Below are 22362 nucleotides of genomic sequence, written 5' to 3' on the forward strand. Positions count from 1 at the left end.
TAGTGTAAAAGAGGGTGGTTCTAGCACTAGTTTGGAAGGTAATCTAATTTTCTGCATGATAAAGGGATTTTGTTTTCGGAACAAAATAAGATCAGCTGGATGGTCAATTTCTATTAGATTCTCGTATTTCTGAGTGATCTTTTGATGATGTTGAATAAACAAATACCAAGTTTTTTCATGTTGCGATATTGAAGCTTCTATCAATGATTCTATTATTTTTTTATTTAAAGTAGATATAATAAGATTAATGGCTTGGTCAGCATGGTTCTGCATGCTTGCTCGCATGTTTGCATGCCTTTTTATACTTCAGGTTTTTTTTTATTTGATACCTTCCAAATTTTTAATAACCAGTGGTATCAACTCTTATATTATTTGTGATAGCTCTTCTAGCATGGTGTCCTTTTCTCATAAAGATCTTTTAATTTTCTAATAGCATGTTTCCCATGAGATTCTTCAACACAGAGAATACACAGTGGCAATTCACATTCGTCACAGCAAACCTCGTATTGTTTTGTTCCATGGATTTCACACATCTTTACAATATTGCATGGACCCTGTCTCTCTGATATTAGAATGAGGTTATGTCCTGACGGGACTTTACTTTTTAGATGAAAAGTTTTACATCGTGGACAATGTTTGTCCCCACAAGGAACGCAGAAGGAAGAAGCAGCTGTCTCCTCACAGTACTGGCACAATATAACATATTGTGCCTGTGCCATTTTGTCCAGTATACTGAAATCGATGAGAATGAAATAAAATGGCACTTTACTGGTAATTATCTCTCAAATAGATATCTCTTTAAACTTTGCTGGTTTCTAAGAGCTGATGTAACTATAAAGATATTTTAGCTTTCAAGATATAAATCGCTTTCTTCTTACGTTTCATTTTCAGGGAGTCCTGTTACTCAATTTTATTCAGTTAATATTTCCTTCAGATTCGTCAACTTGTCATCGCATGTCATGAACTTTATCTTCTTAAAAAGCTCTCTTTTTTATTTTTTTCTTTTAAATTAATTCATTACAAATTCACAAGGCCATAGGAAGGATCTCTTTAGAAGTTCAAATTACGTCAAATTTATGCCTATGAAAATCTTTTAATGACATCTCAAGAACCAAAATTAGTCTGATAAAATAAAATAGATGTGGGGAAGAAGACGTCGTTAGTATAGAACTTTACGAGGTATGTTAAGCTAAAATGATACATGAACAAGATCATCAGCCCACAACTTGCAATAATAAATTCTGTAATGGATATAACCATTCTCCATGACATTTATATTACAATCTGTATAAGAGACTCCAAACAATAAAAAAAAATTACACAGTAAATTATAGCCTACTTTTGTATATATTTGAATGTTTTGATGTTGATACTTTACGTTGATACTTTCACTTACTATGATAGTTTTAAGGACCCTCTACACGGCCAGGAACACGTTAAGTTCCTAGACAGTACCGTTGTCAGAAACCTTTAAAGTTAAGCACTAAAACTGGTTCGTTGTCATGAACATACAGGTGAGGTTATGATAAAATCCGTCCAGTGTCATGACTTGAGAAGACAGGTTGTGAGAAGTTTTTCATTTTTCAAGTTAAATTATCTATAACAATGTCTGAAATTGCAATGGGAAACAGGGCTGATACCCTATTTGGTGCTGTATGAATTTCAGCCGTTAAAAACAAGTAATAAAAGAGGAGTTTGCGTCGGCGATATTAAACCCTGTTGAAAACACATGTAGATTTTATTCATTTTCCTTCCGAGATGTTATATTTTTTGTAAATAGAATATAATATACACACCAATTGGTGCAGACAGTATCAAGACATGTTGTAAGCCTTTACAGAAAAATTGAGAACAAATTAAAACTGAAGATTTTGATTTATTTAAATTTTTGTCTGTTGTCATGACAAGATACGAAAAATCAGTCCGTTGTCATCGGTCCGTTGTCGCTACTGTATTGTATACACTACGAAGGACAATCTTCTGTTGTTTTAGGTATCGTTAAGCATGCCATCAAAAAGAGAGGTGTGACGGTACGTATTGTCGTTTTGTACATATTGTCGTCGGCGACAAAATGTACCTACCCTGACTGCACATATCGTCGTCCATCGATACATATTGTCGCCGGCGGCAATTTGTACCGTGACGAACCTTTTCTTCCTCCTGAGTAATGGAAGAGAAAATGTACAGTCAAGTATCGGCACGTTTTGTCGTCGGCGACAATATGTACTGTGACCATTGGCACATTTTATCGCCGATGTGGTGTGTTGAATATTTACTAAGGTCGTGAAGAGAGAGAGAGAGAGAGCTAGACAGACAAAAGAACAAAGTGTTTGGCTGATAAATAAGTAAACAAGTTGTATTTATTTAGCATTACTCGCAATACTGTAGGGAGAAATGGTGTTGCTCAGAAAATTGTGTCCAGCATTAGTTTACATGACTTTGATATGTCAAAATACCATAATTCTTGGGATATCTGAAAAATCAGTCTATTATTTATTCTTGTTATATATACATGGATATGAGATTGAAAGTTATTTGTTCAGTAGAATTGTTATCTGGAATTCATCTTTTTTCTTAATTCTCATGCAAGTGCCGATATAATGGTGTAGGGGTTGACATATTTTTAGCTCACCTGAGCTGATAGCTCCAGTGAGCTTTTCTGATCACATTTCTTGTGTCGTCCGTCTGTCTGTCTGTAAACTTTTCACGTTTTCAGCTTCTTCTTAGGAACTACTGACCAATTTCATTTTCAACCAAACTTACCAGAAAGCAAACATGGATAAAGGGAGTCAAGTTTGTTCAAATTAATGGTCACGCCCTCTTTCAAGAAAGTACATGTATAGTTAAGAATTAGTGAAAATTTAGTGACATCTTTAAATAATCTTCTCAAGAACCATTGTGTCAGAAAAGTTGAAACTTATGTGAAAGCTTTATTATTAAGTGTAGATTCATTTTTATTCAGATCATGTCTGTGAAAAGGTGGGGCTACAATAGGTGAGCAAAGTTTTAAAAGAATATTTAAGAATAATTCTTTCAAAATTTTCTTCTCAAGAACTTCTGGATCAGAAGAGATGATACTTATTTGAAAGTACATACATGAAGTATACTTTTATTTTTTTTAGATTCTGGCACAAAAAAGATCTCACACTTTTCAATGGCCCTGAGTTCAGAGAATAGGTCTAAATTTTTGGCCCTCCACCGGCAAGTGGTGATGTCTCCTTATGAGTGAAAAATTTTCTAGAGGGATATTAAAACAACAAACAAACCAACAAAAACAAAATCAATTTTGTTCAAATCATGACCCCCATAGGTAGGGTGGGGCCACAATTGGTGATAAAAGTTTTTCGTTAGAATATACGGTATACTCTTTAAAAATCTTCTCAAGAACCAAAGGCGGATCTATAGCTAGCACCGGCGCATCCCACCCCCTCCCCAATCCCTATCCCACCTGCCCCCTCCGTTTGTTTTTTTTCATTTTTCTTTGCTTTTGTAAATTCTGTTTTTTAACCTGTATATACTCTCAATTTTGTCCACAGGTAAAATTTCATGATTAAATAATATATTTAACTTATACAGTAACACTTCTTCACACACAAACGATTTTATTTTTTTGTTTGTCAAAAAAAAAAAATCTGAACCGCACCCCCCTTTCCTCGTTCTGAAATTTTTGGATCAAATATTGCGAACAGCAGTAGGCCCGTGATTTGCGATGTTTATATGGAAGCATCCTCAGGTAGTGTAGATTCAAGTTTCTTTTAATCATGACCTGCAGGCCTAGGTTGGGGCCACAAAGGGCGATCAAAGTTTTACACAGGAATATATAGGAAAATTCTTTAAACTTTTTCTTCTCAACAACAGCAAAGCAATGATTAGTCATATCTATATGGAAACATTGCCATGCATTGTCAATCGATATGTACTGATGGACGGCAATATGCTCAGTGAGTGTTTGTACACATTGTCGCCGGCGACAATATGAATAGGACGACAAAATGTACCGTCACAATCACATGAATCACGCTGCATGAAATAGCATTCGTCAATGTGATTTACAAACCAATTACATTCACAAATCCACCAAAAACAAGAGGCCTATGGGCCACATCGCTCACCTGAGCACTTTGGTTCGGAAATAGCAGAAATCACTTAGGTATTCAAAAGTTTAAATATTAAAGTGGAGGGGGGTATGATTTAGACAAACTTGAGTCTACACCACCTAAAGATGCTTTTGAACTAATATGACTGATAATATCTTTGTTTTCTAAAGAAGAATTTTTTTTATTGATAATTATATCCTTTATAATCCTTTGTTTAACTATGATCCCTTGTTTTGCCCCTCTGTTGGGTCATGATTTGAACAAATTTGAATCTACATTACCTGAGGATGCTTTTATTTTATTATGACCAATCGACCAAGTCTTTGTTGTTCTTGAGAATAAGATTTTTTAATGATTTCCCCTATGTATTCCTATGTTAAACTTTGATTTGAATAAACTTGAATCTACACTACCTGAGGATGCTTCCATATAAATATGACCAATCATGGCTTTGCTGTTCTTGAGAAGATTTTAAAAGATTTTTCCTATGTTTTCCTATGTAAAATTTTGATAGCCCACTGTGGCCTCATCCTACCCCCAGAGGTAATGATTTGAACAAACTTGAATCTACATTACCTGAGGATGCTTCCACATCAGTTGCATATGATCGGCCGTTGTCTTGCCCGATTTTTATCTCTTTTTTTCGTCGGCCGACCAATTTTATGCATGTCAGTTGGGTCAAGTTATTTTTTTTCGCCTGTGGCCGATTCAATTGAAGCACTCATTCAACAGTCCGTCCATCATCCTTCGATCATCGGCCGACCATCGGCATATAGTTTTTAAAGTCGGTCGTCAGTCGGTCGACATTTAGGAATTGGGTTTTCGTACAACTGTCGACCGAAGATGAAAATCAAACTGCGGCCTAGCGAACGATGATCGGGTGACGGTTGGCCAACTTTTAACACAGGTACTTGTGGACAGGAACACCCCCCCCCCCCCCCGATATTCAACCCTGGGGCTTGTTGGACATTTTTTCACAAATTATATTTATTGCACTTATTCATCACGTGTACCATAGGAAAAAATCGTGAAACCCCCAAAATAATCGTTCTACACAAAAAATACCTCATTATACATTATAATTTTTGTGTAGAACGATTATTTTGGGGGTTTCACGATTTTTTCCTATGGTACACGTGATGAATAAGTATAATAAATATAATTTGTGAAAAAAATGTCCAACAAGCCCCGGGGTTGAATATTGGGGGGGGGGGGTGTTCCTGTCCACAAGTACCTGTGACTTATAAGTATTTATTTTTTACTTTTAAAAGTATCGGTGTTCCTAGGAATTAATATGACTACTCTGCGTCGCCCGATACTAGTGTCGGCCGATCGGGGTTTTTTTTCAGCCGACGATACGAAAATAATTTAAATTAAGCATATATTTGATCATTTCTGTTACATTTTATTGATTTACTTACATGTTAAGAAAAATGACACCGGACCAGATAAACTTAACATGTACTGACAACGGACTTTTTGTTTATAAACTGCGATTTCTTAAAACATGTTAGCTACAAAAGGCTGTCAGTTGCCTAATACATTGAAAATGAAGTTTCCCTTCATATTTTAAAATAAAGATACCATTTCGATGAATTAATTATAGGAAATATATATTTTTCCAGCTCATAATCATGGCTTCACACATGGGCATGTGATCGCCAACCAAAACTCCTCAAAATGTATTGTGGATATCAAATACATAAATCTTTGTATGGAATACTGAATGTTGTATCTGTTTCCCAAATTACAAATTTATTCTTGCAATTTGTCAAAAACGTTAAAATTTTGGCATCATGTATAAATTTTTATAAATTTTGCATGACACCGGACAGATTTTATCATAACCTCACCTGTATGTTCATGACAACGAACCAGTTTTAGTGCTTAACTTTAAAGGTTTCTGACAACGGTACTGTCTAGGAACTTAACGTGTTCCTGGCCGTGCTCTATACACTAAGGAAAAATGTTTTTTTAGACTTTGCCAAAATTATATAGTTTAAAGGAGGATATTTTGAAATTAACTAATTCATTTTTAATATAGGGAGCCTGCCTTTTTATCCAGGAAAAATCTTCAAAGACAATGAAGTAATAATCTTGAAAAATTGATTTTGCTTTCTCAAATGGAGAAAATCGAAGCAAATAAAGTTTTCAACTACTCTATCTTGGTCTAATATAATGTGTAGAATGCTTGAATTTATTTTAAATTATGTCATAGAATGCAGATTATAATTCATTTTTTGTGTGTGTCAAATTATGGGTCTGTCTAATTATACAAAAGTACCCTAAAATCAGGGTGCAGTGTAGAGAGGGTCCTTAAACATTATATGTACATTTATTTTTATTGTCAAACATTTTTAAAAAGTTTAGTGGCAATAATTTCTCTCAAATTTCATTTTTGAAATGTTGGAAATGACCTTGAAAGACACTATTTTCAAACTAAAAAAAAAATCACAATTGAAATTAAATTTAATGGAGTACAACTTTGTATTATTGAAAAAAAAATCAAATTCCTGACTTTGTTAGTTACCTTCTCATTTTTTCTTAGTTTTATAAAAGATGAACGGCACTATAATCCTTAAGAAGCTTGTTACACAGTACAACGTTTTCTTTACGCTATCCTGAAATGTAGCAAAGTAGCTTTAAGGTAAACCTATGTCGGAAAAGTCTTTGTCACAGAATTTTCAAACTTTTACAAAATCATTAATTAGCACCCGCTTATTAGTTAATTAAAAGGCAGGTTTCAGCCATCTTTTGTGCTATATGGTCACAAGGACAAGACAGAATATAACAAAAGTACTTTTTCAAATATCATCGTTTACTTATTTTATTAATTGAAAAATAGTCAGCAATTTTACTCAAGAAAAAATTATTTTTTAGTTGATATAAAAGATTAAGCCCACATATCATGAAATAAAAGCAAGTGCGCTCGATATTTTTCAAAGAATTTTGAATCAATCTAAATCCCAAATTTTAAAATATTTTTGAAAAGTCTTTGTCACAGGGTTTTCAATGTTTAATATGATGAAGAATATTCCCAAATGATTATGAAAAGTGAGTAAAATAATACGTTTCATTGCAAACGAACGAAATATATGTTATTTTCAATTATTACTATTTCTGTTGATCTTTTTGCACTAACACGATTCAATTATAATATGACTCTTTTGGAGTTACTTTCAGATTTACTACGCAAATGTTAATCAAGTAATGTAATTTTTAATTAAAAAATCAATATATCAGGGAAATATATTTGTAATATTCATCAAAGATACGTAAAATAATTAATAAATATTTTGAATAAAAAGGATAGAATATGAATACACATTATTTGATAATAGATACTTTTGTAAACACAATTTGGAAAGATCTATGACTGGTGCGACATATTATTTATCAAGATATTGTACTTTTTTGTTTGTAACAGAAGATTTTCTTAGCAAGTTTTCATTTTTTGAATAAAAGTTGCATCCCGTTCACACTATCAAAGTTTCGATAACTCATACGAGATTCGCTCAGACCCAGCGAAAAACCTAACTATGAAATAATGCGACGTAGGTTCTACGTTAAGAAACAAGATAAATGTCACAGAGAATCAATAATGATGTCAGAAAAACCAAACAATTTATTATCACAATTATGGATCCCCTGAAACAAAAGAAAAAAGTTAAAGGGTAAAAAAAATTAGATCCGCTGGTTATTAGAATCCATCAGACGAGATTTCCAGCCTTCCACTATATAATTTTGTCAAATAAAGTAGTCTGACCTACAACTTCGAACAAAATGCTTTCTTTGAAGTTACTTTCGTTTTGTCTGAATTCTAGAAAATTAAACATTTTAATACAACATTCATATCATACAGATGATGTTACAGAAAAATACAGCACATCTTAAGCCAACTACCATAAAGCTTTTCGAATTCTTATGCAGAATTTATGAAATCAAAAAAAAAAATCTCTCCGAAAACTTATTCTTTTTAATATTAACTAAGACTGTTTTTTATTAAACTAATGAAATGTGAAATAACGAACAGTGATTATTCCCAAAGTCAATTTTTAACAATATATTTTGTCAACAGAGCCAACAGGGACCTCTAAAAACATCAGAGGATGGAACAGGTGCCATGGAGGAGTAAGCATCACCTGCCGTGTGCTCCCTGTCATGGTCGAGTAAATGAAAAATCTGTGGACAATTCAGTCTGAAAAAATAGCTTTAAAATTTGTATGAAAAGTCAACATTTGCTAACAAGGTCACTGTATCGACCATAGAATTTGCAAAATTTTGACTTTAAATGAGTCTGATGATATCCTTCTATCATCAATTTCTTTGTCAATAGCTTGCCTCGTTTTAGAAATGGATTGTACGCAGAACATGGTCTTTCGTATCAAATAATCTGGGAGACACAAACTCCTAATGTAGGTGATAATGGTATATTGCTTCATAAGTAAAGGAAGGATGTGATATAAAAGTTGAAGTCATGATATTGACATATTCATCATAAAGTTAGGTTAATTTAGTTTGCAATAAATACTTTTCTCTTGTAAAATATCCAAATATGAAACATAGCACCCATGCTAATTCTAAGAGATTGTTGGAAGACTTGGTCTAAGAAAACCACATAGATATTTTAAATGATCTTCTTCATATCAACTTCAGAGTACTTGTGAGTATATCCAGCTTTTTAACAAAAGTCTGCTGATGACCAATAACAAGATATTGAAAAAGCATTTGTCTGTGATGTCAAAGATTCTGGTCTTTAATTTCTGTGAGGAATGGTTGTACAGTTTATAAAGTTTTGAAAAGACGTATGTTTTAATGCTATTGATTTCGGTAAAATTTGGTGCTTTCAATTTTTTTAAGCATCCCTGGAGTTTTTATTTTTTTCAATCTAATTATCGCTACTTCTCCATTAAGTTGTTTCACAGAACTCCTGAGTTTCTCTTCACGTTAATATTTTTGAGAGGAGTAAAAAGAAGAGGCTTGGTCGAACATGTACCTGAATTCGCTATGTATCTCTATTTGTAAAGATTTTTCAAAAATATGGTAATTCGAATTCAATTTGGTTGTAGGGAATATAAAAAAAATATTTAAAACTGACTTATGGCTTTGAATAGTTTCCTCCTACAGAAAGGGAACTATAAATACAAGTTGGATGACCACCTCTAGAATTAAATCCAAGTTTTTCTAAAATGCATTTGTTACAATGAGCTTTACAAACATAGACCATGTTGCTACCTGATTTGTAAGTTGTGACCAGTACATATTGATCGTTAATCTACTTAATTGTTTTTTCGCTTCTGAATTATTGAAGACAGAAGAATATAAGGTTTTCATGCTGTTCCTAAAAATCCTTAGTACGAGCTTTGAACATCCATCATTTACTTTATTTCAATTTAGGCGATGTGCGAAAGTCATATTCATAATTGATCAATCCTCTGGAATTATCTTCAACTGAATTTATATTAATTGGCAATAGGAATTAAATTAAACTACCAAGATTGGACTGTGATCCTCTTGTATACAGGGATTTAAAATGCATTCATGTTTGCCTGTTTAAGGTCCCTTCTAAACTTTTTCACTCATATTGAGACGCCACTACCGTTTGCCGGTTGATGGCTGCAAATTTAGACCTGTACTCTGCGCTTAAGGCCTTTGAGCAGTGAGGAATCTTTTTTGTGTCAGCACCTACCTTGAGACGCCACCACTTGCCGGTGGAGGGCTGAAAATTTAAACCTATACTCGGCACTCAGGGCCATCAAGCAGTGTGGGATCTTTTTTGTACCAGCACCTTCTGCTATACGGTACCCTGGCTTAAACGGTCTCATTCGGAGCGCCGGTCTCCACGTCTCGCAGTGGGATTCGAATCCGTGACGTATGGATCAACTCTTTACTCTGCAATTCTAGAGCAAACCCTCTCACCACTGCGCCAAGCAATGACGGGATTTTGAAGTAAGTTTAGTCTTAAGCATGCTTTAATGTCAATTGAACCATATAGTTTTTAAAATATCACAGTTGATTATTGAATTATTAAGAAATTCCCTGAAAGTTACCAGCATAAAATTATTCAGGTACGTACGGAAGTCCATTAGTGCCAATCTGTATATATTAAGGAAAAGCAATATATAAAAGAACACTTCAATATATAAAGGAAATGAGAAATATAAAAACAAAACATCGAAATATATAAAAGAAATGCGGAATATAAAAGCAAAACGTCGAAATATATAAAGGAAATGCGAAATATATATATATATATATATATATATATATATATATATATATATATATATATATATATATATATATATATATCTATATATATATATATATATATATATATATATATATATGTTAAATATACAAACAAAAACAGAATCAACAGAATGGTGCTATTTAATAGTGTTTATTTATTTATACATGCAAGTATCAATGAACTGTAATTGTAACATTATTTAATATAATGCACTTAATTGAGTAGATGGGCATTTAGTTGTATATTGATGAAATTAGTTTAATGTATATCTTATTTTCTGTGTATTTATTATCTTTACATGTCTTCTAGATCAACTTCGTTTTCACGGTCTACCTTGTTTACTGTTTACCCACAGATGAAATTTTATTAAAATAATGTTCATCATGGAGTCTTTTTCTTATGCCCATAATCAAATCAATTTAAATTAATTATATAAGTAGCATATAACCATTGATAAACATTTACATGTATAATTAAAAAGGAAATCGGAATTGGAGATCGGGGAGAGACAAAGGTACAATTTTTTCCCCACATCATTTGATTGTGATGGAGGATCGGATTTTGAAGAAGGCGATAGTTACAACTGTAACAATTTTAGGTCTTTGGTGTGAATAATAGTGAATTAATGATAGGAGACGAGTTAGTGCACACTTACATATAGTGATTATTGTTCCACCTTATGAATATTACATAACATGTAAATAAAATAATGGCGTTATTATTTATATTGACAAGATGATGAAAAGAACCCCCGTCAAAATCTCGTTATGTTATCGATTTTAAATACCCCATGCATCATTGCAAAACAAAGTAAAACGTTAACGAACTTAAAAACAAGATATAACACACATGCATTTTTGCCTGATACATATTTCAATTGAAAAGACTTCCAATTTTCAGTGTTATGGAATATACATATTGAGCAAAATTAATTCTGCCCCACACGTCTGAAATGTAAAAAGAACGGCAGTTTATTAGCTTTAGTTTTTCATCAAATAAAGAAAACAAAACAAACTGAATACCATCCTAGGACTGAGCAATATCAACCGTTCGCACTCAAACAGTAGCTCGATCGGGGAGCCGCTTATCAGATGTTGGCGAATCACTGATGTAATGGTCATTAAAGATCAGGGGATGGAAATTTTTAATTCTCTTTATATATACCCAGGTTTTGTTCATATATTTCGCATTTCCTTTATATATATCGTGGGTTTGTTTATATATTTTGCATTTTCTTTATATATTTCAAGGTTTTGTTTTTATATTTCGCATTTCCTTTTTATATATATGAGGTTTGCTTTTATAAATAGCTTTTCCTTTATATATACAGATTGGCACTAATGGGCTTCCGTAGGTACGTGTCATTCTAAACGATTAATATCAATTTCCTTAAACTACCCCATAGATTTCAGTATAACTCAATGTCAGAAAATATACAATGAATTTTTCATGTAATCTGCAATATCTACAAAATATGCACCGTTATAAGCTGAATTTCAATATAGACATCTTTTGTGCATTCAGTGAGTAATGTTTTTCATGTTATAAATACTAAAAAGCCTATAAAATTAGGAAAGATACTTGAATACTTTGATACTGGTATCTTCTTTTTCAGCCACCCACATATTATCAGACTTATCAACGGCGATGCAACAGGGTCTTAATATTCCATTAATCTGTTTCAAAATGCAAGAGATGAAGTGTCCATCTTGATTTATCAAGTGGACGGCACTGTTGAAAATATCTGAGATGAGCACATGGCCCAAACTATCGGTTGCGATACCTCGAGGGGTAAACGAAACAAATTGGTTGATTTTTATATTACCGTCATACGTCCATCGAAGAAACCCATGCTCATCCACTACTTTCGTTATATCTGGAAACGTCCAATCAATTACGCAGATGTCTCCATTCACATTTTCAGAAACAAAGCGAGGTTCGTCATAAAGTTTATTTCCATACATATCATATTGGATCTCGTCTATCTTTTCTCCTCTGCTGTTGTACCGAACAATTTTAGCCGTACTCTTGTGGCCCATACAAACAAGAACATCCCCGGATTTCGTACAACAAAGTCCGCTAGGTTCATATTCAGTGTCTGTAAATTCAGTCGTCTCATTACAGGGAGACACCCTGAAAATGCGTCTACTTTTCTTTCCAGAATAAATTACAGTTTCGTCATTCATCACAGCCAAGTCAGATGGTTCCGTTATTGTATGAACTTCAGCCAGTCGATTCCCTGAAATGTCTATCAAAAGAATTCTATAATCACCACCGTAGATATATGCCTTTTTATCATCAACACATGAAATGTCATATAATGTATTGCCTGTACAATGTAGATTTATTTCATACACTTTTTTTGGTTTCGGCAACAAAGTGTTATAATATAAACCAAGGTTTGATATATTTTTTGTGAAAGCATTCTTTTTTTTACTAACATATCTGGTTTTCACCTTTTTGGTTGAACTATTTCTCTTTGGAGGAGAGAATACCTTCTTTGTATTCATTGAATAGTAATTTATCTTTGAGGTAATAACTCTTCCAAATTGATTTATGTTCACTAATTGTCCTGGTGTAAAAGAGGAAGGTGTTAGCTCTAGCTTGGAAGGTAATATTATTTTCAGCTTGACATCAGGATTTTGTTTTCGGTACATTATAAGATTAGCTGGATGGTCAATATTTGTAAGATTCTCATATTTCTGAATGACCTCATGAAGCTGTTGAAGAAAAATTTCCAAATTTCCTTCATGCTGCAATATTATGTCCTCCTCCTTTTTCTCCTCCTTTAATGATTCTTTAATTTTATCATTTAATGTAGAGGTAATTAAAGCAATGGCTTGATCAGCATGTTCCTTCATTTTTTCCCGCATGTTTGCATGTCTTTGCTTTACCTCTAATTTATTTGATTTCATGTCTTCCAGGTTTTCAATAACCAGTGGTATAAACTCTTGTGTTATCTGTGATAGCTCTCCTAGCATGGTGTCCTTTTGTTTCTCATAAAGATCTTTTAATTTTCCAATAGAATGTTTTCCATGCGATTCTTCAACACAAAGAATACACAGTGGCAGTTCACATTCTTCACAACAAACTTCATAGGGTTTTGTCCCATGGATTTCACACATCTTTATCGTGTTGCATGGATCTGTTCTTCCTGATATAGGAATAACATTATGTCCTGACGGAACTTTGCTTTTTAGATGAAAAGGTTTGCATCGTGGGCAAATCTCGTCTCCACAAGGAACACAGAAGGAAGAAGCAGCTGTCTCCTCGCAGTACTGGCACAATATAACATCTTGTGCCTGTGCCATTTTGTCCAAAGGACTGAAACTAATGAAAATAAAATAAAATGGGAATGGAATTATCTATCAAACAACTTACCAGTTTTCTAAGAACTGACGTAATCATTGAGATATTTTAGCCCTTAAGATTTAAATCACTGATGTCAAACGTGTTTCATTTTCATGTATTCTTGTATAACTGAGTTTATTCAGTAACTGTTTTCTTTAGGGTTGTCAACTTGTCATCTCATGTTAAGAACTCTAACTTCCTTTAAAGCTTTCTTGCATATAGAAAATTTAATGTTTGAATGGAAATTGCAATCATATAAGGAGTAAAGACAGAAAAAGTGTTTGGGTTGTTTTTAGGATTGTGGGCTTAAATTTACAAAACATAAATGAAAACTTTAGTATATTGTAAGTTTTTTCTATTACATCTAATTTTATTTATCAAACATTCAAAAGGCATATCTTGGCATATTTAAGCATATGAAAAATATTTTAAATTTTCCTCAATAACACCAAGAAAAAACTTGAAAGGTGAAGGATGTAAATAGATGGGAAGAACACTTCAGTGTTATAAAACGATGTACCTACAAGCTAACATGGGGCATGAACAAGATCATCAGCGAAGAAAATGTTTCAAAGACAAAACTGTAATTCCCCATGGATATTCCCCATGGAACTCATATATTATCTGTAAAATACTCATTACAAAAACAACCACAATGTAAGTAATTGTACATATATCACATGCCTTTGAGTTTGACATATCAGAATGTTTGCCCCAATGTGATAAGAAAGTTCTGCAGAGTTATGTCGAAGGCAGAGGCTGGGTAACACACTAGGACTTTCCTGTCACCGAGGGGCAAACATTTTGAAATACTCACCCAAGATGCCATGTGGTATATGTTATAAAACATTTTTAAAATTTAAAAAATCGTCTAAAATTGTTTAAGTTTAGACAAATAATCCAAAAATGCTTTCATGACGTTAAGAATTATACTCCGTTGTTTACGTTTGCTTAGCAACCGACGTCATTAAATCTCGAACCCGAGCTATATATGCGTGACATAAAAGCACGTGAAAGTGATCGAGAGGGTGTTATAACTGTTTCCATTATGATTCTGCATTCTTCAGAGTTTATAACTTATTAAAAAAAAATCACTATAATTATTCAAAGCATTATATAACATTTTTAAGTAAGTTTCTCTATTATATTACAAATGAAATAAGTTTCCCATCGACTCCCTGGCTTTTCTGACACTTTTGGGCAAATATTCTGGTATGTAACCCTCAAAACCATGTGACATATGTATAATATATATATTTTTACTATGAAACTTCATTTTTAAGTTTAACGTAAAAAAAAAAACACTCTTTTTTTAAGTTTAAAAGGCAAATATATCTCCCAAATTTCATAATAAAAATTGACATCTGAAAATGATATTGAAAAATGTAAGTAAAGTTTATTAATTGAAAAAAAAATCCCAATTGAAAGAAAATTAAAAGCAATACAACTTCGTATCTTTATTTAACTAAAGTTAAAAAAAATATGATTTTGTAAGGGACATTACTTTCTCCCTTTACCCCAGTTAACGGATTTTTTTTCGACGGATTTTTCCGTTATTTCCCGATCATGACAAGGAGCACACGGCGGGTGTGACCCGTCGGCAAGAGATGCTTTCTCCTCCATGGCACCAGATCCCACCTCTGATGTTTTAAAGGTCCGTGTTTGCTCTGCTTCTGATTTATATTTGTTGGAAATGAACTTTTGTGCTTGAATACTGTGCGTTATCTCCATATATTTCATTATATGAATACTAACAGAGGCAAAGCTCTAAAATCGTTAAATTAAAGAGCTTGTTGCACATTGCAAAATTGCTTTTCAGGGTTTAGGGAAGCATTGTAACAGGAAAGTAACCTCAGAGAAAAAATTGATTCCAAAGAGAATTTTCTGGCTTCAAGTAAAAAAACAAAAGACAAAAAAATATGATACAGAGAAAATAAACAATTTCGATTCCTTAAGAAACGAATGTGATAGTTAAAAGGTCACATCCGGAACTCAGTTGACAAGGTTTACAGCCATCTGCCACAAAATCAAGTCAAACAAAAAAATTGATGTACAAATTTGAACAAATCCATTCTTTGAAGTTACTTTCGTTTTGTTGAGTTCAAAATAATTAATTTTAAGACTAGATTCTACTGAGAAATATTCTAATTCATTTAAATCATGCAATACATCTTTGTTGTAATAATTCATTCCTGTTCATTTAAAACATGTACAAAGCTTACGTTTATTAGGACATTATAAGACAATCCATATCTTCTGTTTGCTGGACAGGTTTCTTTTCCAGGTATTCTATAGCTAATTTCGAAAAACGGAAGTTAATTAAGTCCACCCACATTTGTTGTTCCTTTTACTCGCATAAGAGTTCAGTTGACTATACAGTATAAGTAATTGACCTGACAAAACCTTTATAGGTACATTCCCTCTCCCACAAGAAAACTTGGTATTTTTAAAAGGTATATTTGAACAACGTTGAATTAATCACAATTTTATTGATTAATGTATTAAATTTTTATAACAAAAGTTCATGTGTTCATAACTACGGATGCATGATCTCACTAAACAGACAGATTGTATATTGTAAAATGAATATTAGAAGGAAAAAAGCTTTTATTCACCCTCTTTTTTTCTATTTCAAGATTATCAATGAGTGATTCTGGTCCTGTGCCAGAACAATTTCACAAATATGGTGAAAAAAACTTATTCCTTTCATGTTAACATGACAAAATAAAGAAAAATATATATTGTAGAATCAACTCTGTTAGGGAGGGTGCAATGTTTGTGGATTTTGCGGTCATCCTTACCCTTGAATTAACGTTCCCACGAACAATTATTCCTTCAACGTATCAGTCAATTGAATCTTCTGTATGAATAAGTTGTCCACGAAATTACGTCCCCGCAAACCAGTTGAAATATTGACAAATATTGACCCCTCCCTTCACAAATTATCTATCAGAAATCTGTTTCACTAAAATAAATATTTAATGAAGGAATACAGACCCCAGATTCATGAAGAAGTCTAAAGCTCAAGTCAAAATATCAGCCATTCGAAAAAACAACATTTATCACAAACTAACACTTCAAAATTGAAATAAACAATATAATTTCGAATTTCATGCGCTTTCTTTAATATCCTTTGAATAATGGTCATATTCTGACTGGTCAAAAATAGTCACATTATACATGGGCCGGGTGCATTACAATTAATAGTGATAACATATGAAAAATAATGATTGATGAATAACAATCTTATTTTACTCTTTTATTCATATCTAATTGAACCAAAATCTTCCCTGAAAGTTAATTGGTTCCACTCTGGAGTCATCATCGACAGAGACAAGTTATGAACGACACTGCCTCAAATATGCTCCATACTTTAAGGTCACTTTAATATCATCAAAATATCCATTATTCAGAAGAACAAAAAATGAATCAAATCAAATTTTCAGATTTTTAGCTTTATTCAGAAAACTATATATCATCACATCTGTAAATCATATTGTGATCACATTTGTCCAGGACAACTTCATCTTTGGGCAGTGTTAGGGTTGGCGGATTTTTGGAGTGCTTAAACTATCAATTCTCAATCAACATGGTACATATAGAGATCTAGATCCTTTTTCTCAAAGAAATAAGTTTTACATATCCTTACTGGTTTACATTAATAGAATTTGCATTAGTGAGCTTATTCTTCAAATGATTGGGTAATTTCGGAAGTACGGCCACTTCTTTGGGTAAGAAAACCAGCTTTTAGTCTTTGATGTTGTTTTCTGATACGTAATCTTTGTCTTATTAACATTCCCAAATTGATTATTGTCCATAATTTGCCCTGCTGTAAATGAGGGGGGTGTTAATAGTAATCTGTCAGGCAGTTCTAGTTTCTGAACTACATCTGGATTGTTTTTCCGGTACAAAATAAGCTCAGCTGGGTGAGAAGTTTCTGTAAGGTTCTCATATTTCTGAATAATATCTTGTAGTTGTTGAAGGAAAACCTCTAATTTAGTTTCTTCTCTGGATATTTTTGCTTCTTCTTTATTCTCGTCTCGATAAGATTCTCTGAGTTTTTCATTTAAAATGGAAGTTACATGGTCGATAGCATGTTTAGCCTGTTCCTTCATCTTCGTTCGCATATTTTTATGGCTTTCCTTGAGCTCAGCTTTAGTAGATTTTAAGTCCTCCATACTATGACAGATCTGAGGTCTCAATTCATTCTTTACATCAGTGAGTTCTTTCAGCATCAAGCCCTTTTGTTCCTCATACATATCCTTTAGTTTTCCTATGGCGTGCTCTCCATGAGATTCTTGTACACAAAATAAGCACAAAGGAACTTTACATTCTGCACAGCTGACTTCGTAGGGTTTAGTCTCATGGATTTCACACATTTTTACCTTGTTGCAAGGATCTTGTCTCTCTGATATAGGGATGACATTATGTCCTGAAGGAACATTGCTTTTAAGATGGAATAATTTACAGCCAGAACAGAATTCGTCTCCACAAGGTACACAAAAGAAAAGAGCAGGTTCTCTCTCACAATACTGACACGGTAACACTTCCAGTTTCTGTTCCATCTGTGTAAAAATATAACTATGGAAAATATACCGTAATACATATTATTTTAAACCTGATGTTGGAACTATCTTTTTCATCATTTTTACACATTTTTTCTCGAAGATTTTAAAAAAAACTCAGTTATTTGTGATTAAATGCATTTTGTAAATATGAATTTTTGGGAAGTATTTTGACATCAACACTTTGTTTAAAAATTGAGGTAACACCTTGATAAGCAGCCATCAAAAAAGTTGAAACATTTTTTGTCAGAGTTTCCTTAAAATTAAGTTGAAATAAAATGCAACCTAATTACTTCAGGTTCTTGTTAAGTTAAAATTGAACCTTAGTCGGTAGATTCTTCAATAAAAAATATTTTATAAAATAACAAAAATATTCATTCCATAAGTTGCAATTGCTATTTTTGCGGTTGAATGTCATATACTGTTTACTTATAATGAAAGGTACACTATGTATGTGTTTTAATGTGAATGCAAGAATGGAAAATATGTTTTTCTGGAGGAAGTGGAAACCAAAAATATTAAGTATTTTCTGCAAATGTCACTTTCTAAATTTTAAAGGATGGGCTTTGGGTAAAAAGCTGAGTGGAGTGGAATGAAGTGGAGTCATGGAGTGGAGGCTGTATTGTATAAACAGAACAGAAAGTTAGAAAATGATTATAGATAGGAATTAAGGCTTAAACCACTACCCAAGATACAAAGAAAAAAATTCTGTAATAATTTAGTGAATGATGCATCATTGTGAAAAGCACAATGTGTACTTACAAAATTAGAAATAACAATATGAGTGATAATGATAACAATGGTTAATGAGTATATTTCAATAAATATTTATTTTATATCTTATAATTCATCTTGGATTCTATCTTGGATTCTATCTAGTTGACAAAATATATATCTTGCTTCTGTAGTATGTAACAAGAGAAAAGGGAGGTATTTTTTTTAGAAATTGAGAAACAACAATGGAATGAGATACAGGGAAAAAACTAGTTACATGTACCTTCACTTATAATAAAGAGGGTAGCTTGTACTTTAATAGTAAAACCTAAAAAAAAAAAAAACTAAATAAAAAATAAATTAAAAAAAATATTAATAAATACATAGATAAAAGTAAAAATTATAAAAAAGATTAATTGACGTTGAAAATAATTATGTACCTTAATAATTCAATAGTTGTGATCAGTTCCTTGGTGCAGTGTTTTGCTATTTACTAGTCTCTGTTTGATATTAAAGCTGTCAACACCTATTACTAAGTTTGTCTGTTTTGGATAGGAGTGCAGGGTCATATGTATATCTGAGTCTTTTATATATTAAAAAAAAGACAATATTAAGTAGGTACTGTTATTTACAATCTTCAGTGCAGTTGTTTGCTATTTATCTGCTTGATTTTGAGGCTGTCAACACCTCTTACTAGGTTTGTCTGTTTGGGATAGCAGTTTAGTCCCATAACATAGTCTTTGTCATTAAAAAAATAAAGGTGATCCTCTGTGCGACATTTAAAGGTCACCCGCTTTTTTGGTTGCACGTTTCATTCTTTTTACAAATGCAAGAGAGAGATTGTTTGTAAGAGAAATTGATTTGTTTTCAAACTTTCTGTACTGTTACAATACAGACTCAACTCCATGAATCCACATAATTCCACTCCATTCAGCTTTTTACCGCAAGCCTTAAGATGTTTTTCTAGTATAGATGTGTGTAAGTGCTCTAAAAATTGTTATATCCTCATGCTAGTGATTGAATGAAAGAAAAAATAAATTTCATTTCCTTTTCTTGTATTTCGTCGCTGTAACCTACATGTTAACTTCACTTGGCTAATGTAACTTCCTTTTTTTATTGCTACTTTTTTGATATGCAAAAGATACATAACACTTCACAGTCATATTGAGAAATAATGTCCACTGTCAGAACTAAGCTTCAAGTCTAAATTTAGACCCTAACATCAAATCAGTGACCTACTTTCATTGTAGAAAAAGAAAGAAAAAAGATAACTAACCTGATTTGATTTTAAGTCACAGTTTAAAAAATTTAAATACACATGGAGTTCTTAAAGTCCTTAGACATGTAAGAAAAGCACTGTGGATTCCAGGAACGGTATATACGTCGCTGCTCAAGAGGAGTGAGTTCTGATCACATTTATTATGATAATTATCTAGGAACACTAACTCCCGTGGAATGAGTTGATTCGCCCTACGGACATATCGCACCGTGCAGATAGAACTGCCAATAATGGAAAAGAGTACTCCTGTATTCCCTGATACGACAAAATGCAATGAATTAACTTATTAGAACCAAAATAAAGATAAAATATCCAAATTAAAATTCATACAAACTTTAATCTTGCTATATAAGTGAAATCATCTTTAGTAGCTGGTATGATTGATTTATTGTTTGCTGTTTTACGTCCCATGGCCGTAGGAACCGGGGGAGGGGGGGGGGGCACGGGGGGGGGGGCGTGCCCCCCGATAATTTTGCCGACATATAGAATACTATAGAAAAAACAGAAACTATATGCTTGTGCCCCCTCAATGAAAATGCCCGATGACCTTTTTTTTGCTTGTCAAGGAATTTTTGGTAGTTGATAGTGCCCCCTCAACTGAAAATGTATGGCTGTGCCCCTAAACTGAAATTGCTTCCTACGGGCCTGCGTCACATTGTCGCCATTTACTATAACACGGCCACCAATCGCTCAAACGATATGAACAATAACTTAATAAAAGGGGTCGAATCACATTCTTTGTTTTGTTAAAAAAAAAAATGGTCAAAATACTGCAAGAAAAAGAGCTCAACTTACCTCCGAAGCGAATGCAAAAGTCCCTCCAACGCATATCCGGAAGTCCCGATAACGAAATTCCTTTCATATCATTTGGATATGAGTTAGAGCGATTGGTGGCCGAACATGAAGGGTTTGAAAATTTAGACCTTTACTTGGCACTCAGGGTCATTGAGCAATGAGGGGTCTTTATCGTGCCAATGCCTACAGTGCTAGGGGGCCTCTGTATTATCTTATATATACAGATGTGTGCCAAATGTGAAGATAATTTTATTCTTTTCTCTATATGCTAGTATTTCATTGAAAACAACATTTTGTAAAATCACTGAAATGACAACATTTCTTGACAGATTTTACCACAAATTTTTCGATGATCCAAGAAATTGTTATGTTTGATAAAAACAATAGTTTTTATCTGATCAGCGTTGATATTTCAAAAATATTGTAATTTAAGTGCGACATGAAAATTTAAGTCATATACGCACAATGAATTATATAGTCAACATTGATCTCGAATTTTAGAACTGATGTTAATGTTGAACTATCTTTTTTCTAAAATGATCTTTTAGAAAAAGATAACTACACATTTTCTGGTTTAAATACTGAAATAAATAATGAAATTGGACAAAAAATTGACGATTTGCCAGCGATTTAATTATATGTGGTTTTCAATAAAATATGTGGAGGAAAATAGAATTATCTTTATCACTTCTAGCAAGATCTATACCTTTTAATCAATAAGATAAACCTTTGAAAGCAAGAGTTTAAGGCTAATCACTCGTCATAGGTTTACGAGGGTCATTCAATAAGTAATGCAGCTATCAGTTTATCATATTAAATGTAGAAGTATTCAATTTTATTTCTTAATAGTTGAAAAGTTCAATTAATGAACTCCTGATTACAGAAAACTCCATGCTTTTTCCTATTGTTCTCGCAAAGGAATTCACTTTTAAAGGAAGCGTGGTCACTACACTGAGCTGAAAACAGTTTAAAAGTATCTCTGCCAAGAAGATGAAAATGAGGACGTATGTGAAAACTGCTTCATTACATGAATAGCTGAAGAGATGATTTTGTTATGTGGAAAGACTAGTCTTTCACGCTGTAGAGCTTTTAGATGGATTCGAAAATTCAAAAGTAAAAGAGTACAATTAAAAGATCGCAGTCAAACTAGTCGATCAAATCTGTAGGGGCACCAAAAATATCGATGCTATGAGCAACATGATATCTGAAAATGCCAGATTTACATTGATAGACATTGCTGAGACACTAAACATTTCATCGTACATGTACAACAATTTATAGAGTTCCGACAAATGAAATGAATCTTAC

General features: G+C 32.8%; 2 protein-coding genes across 2 annotated transcripts; both read right to left on the reverse strand.

Annotated features, from left to right (window-relative positions):
• Positions 1-11918: 11918 nt before the first annotated feature.
• Positions 11919-13661, reverse strand: LOC133188065 (E3 ubiquitin-protein ligase TRIM71-like). The gene has a single exon (XM_061323453.1). The coding sequence runs from the start codon at positions 13659-13661 to the stop codon at positions 11919-11921; it is 1743 nt and encodes a 580-aa protein (XP_061179437.1).
• Positions 13662-16170: 2509 nt separating this feature from the next.
• On the reverse strand, positions 16171-20365 carry LOC133187819 (E3 ubiquitin-protein ligase TRIM9-like). The gene is made up of 2 exons (XM_061323219.1): positions 20257-20365; positions 16171-18266 (listed from the first exon to the last, which is right to left on the reverse strand). Exon 2 carries the CDS (start codon positions 18264-18266, stop codon positions 17391-17393), a length of 876 nt encoding a protein of 291 aa, XP_061179203.1. The 5' UTR covers positions 20257-20365; the 3' UTR covers positions 16171-17390.
• Positions 20366-22362: the final 1997 nt, after the last annotated feature.

The sequence above is a fragment of the Saccostrea echinata genome, unplaced genomic scaffold (genome assembly GCF_033153115.1).
Source record: "Saccostrea echinata isolate AGI-Se365-2 ecotype Australia unplaced genomic scaffold, CSIRO_AGI_Sech_v1 ptg000015l, whole genome shotgun sequence".
In the NCBI taxonomy this organism is placed as follows: Eukaryota; Metazoa; Mollusca; class Bivalvia; order Ostreida; family Ostreidae; genus Saccostrea; species Saccostrea echinata.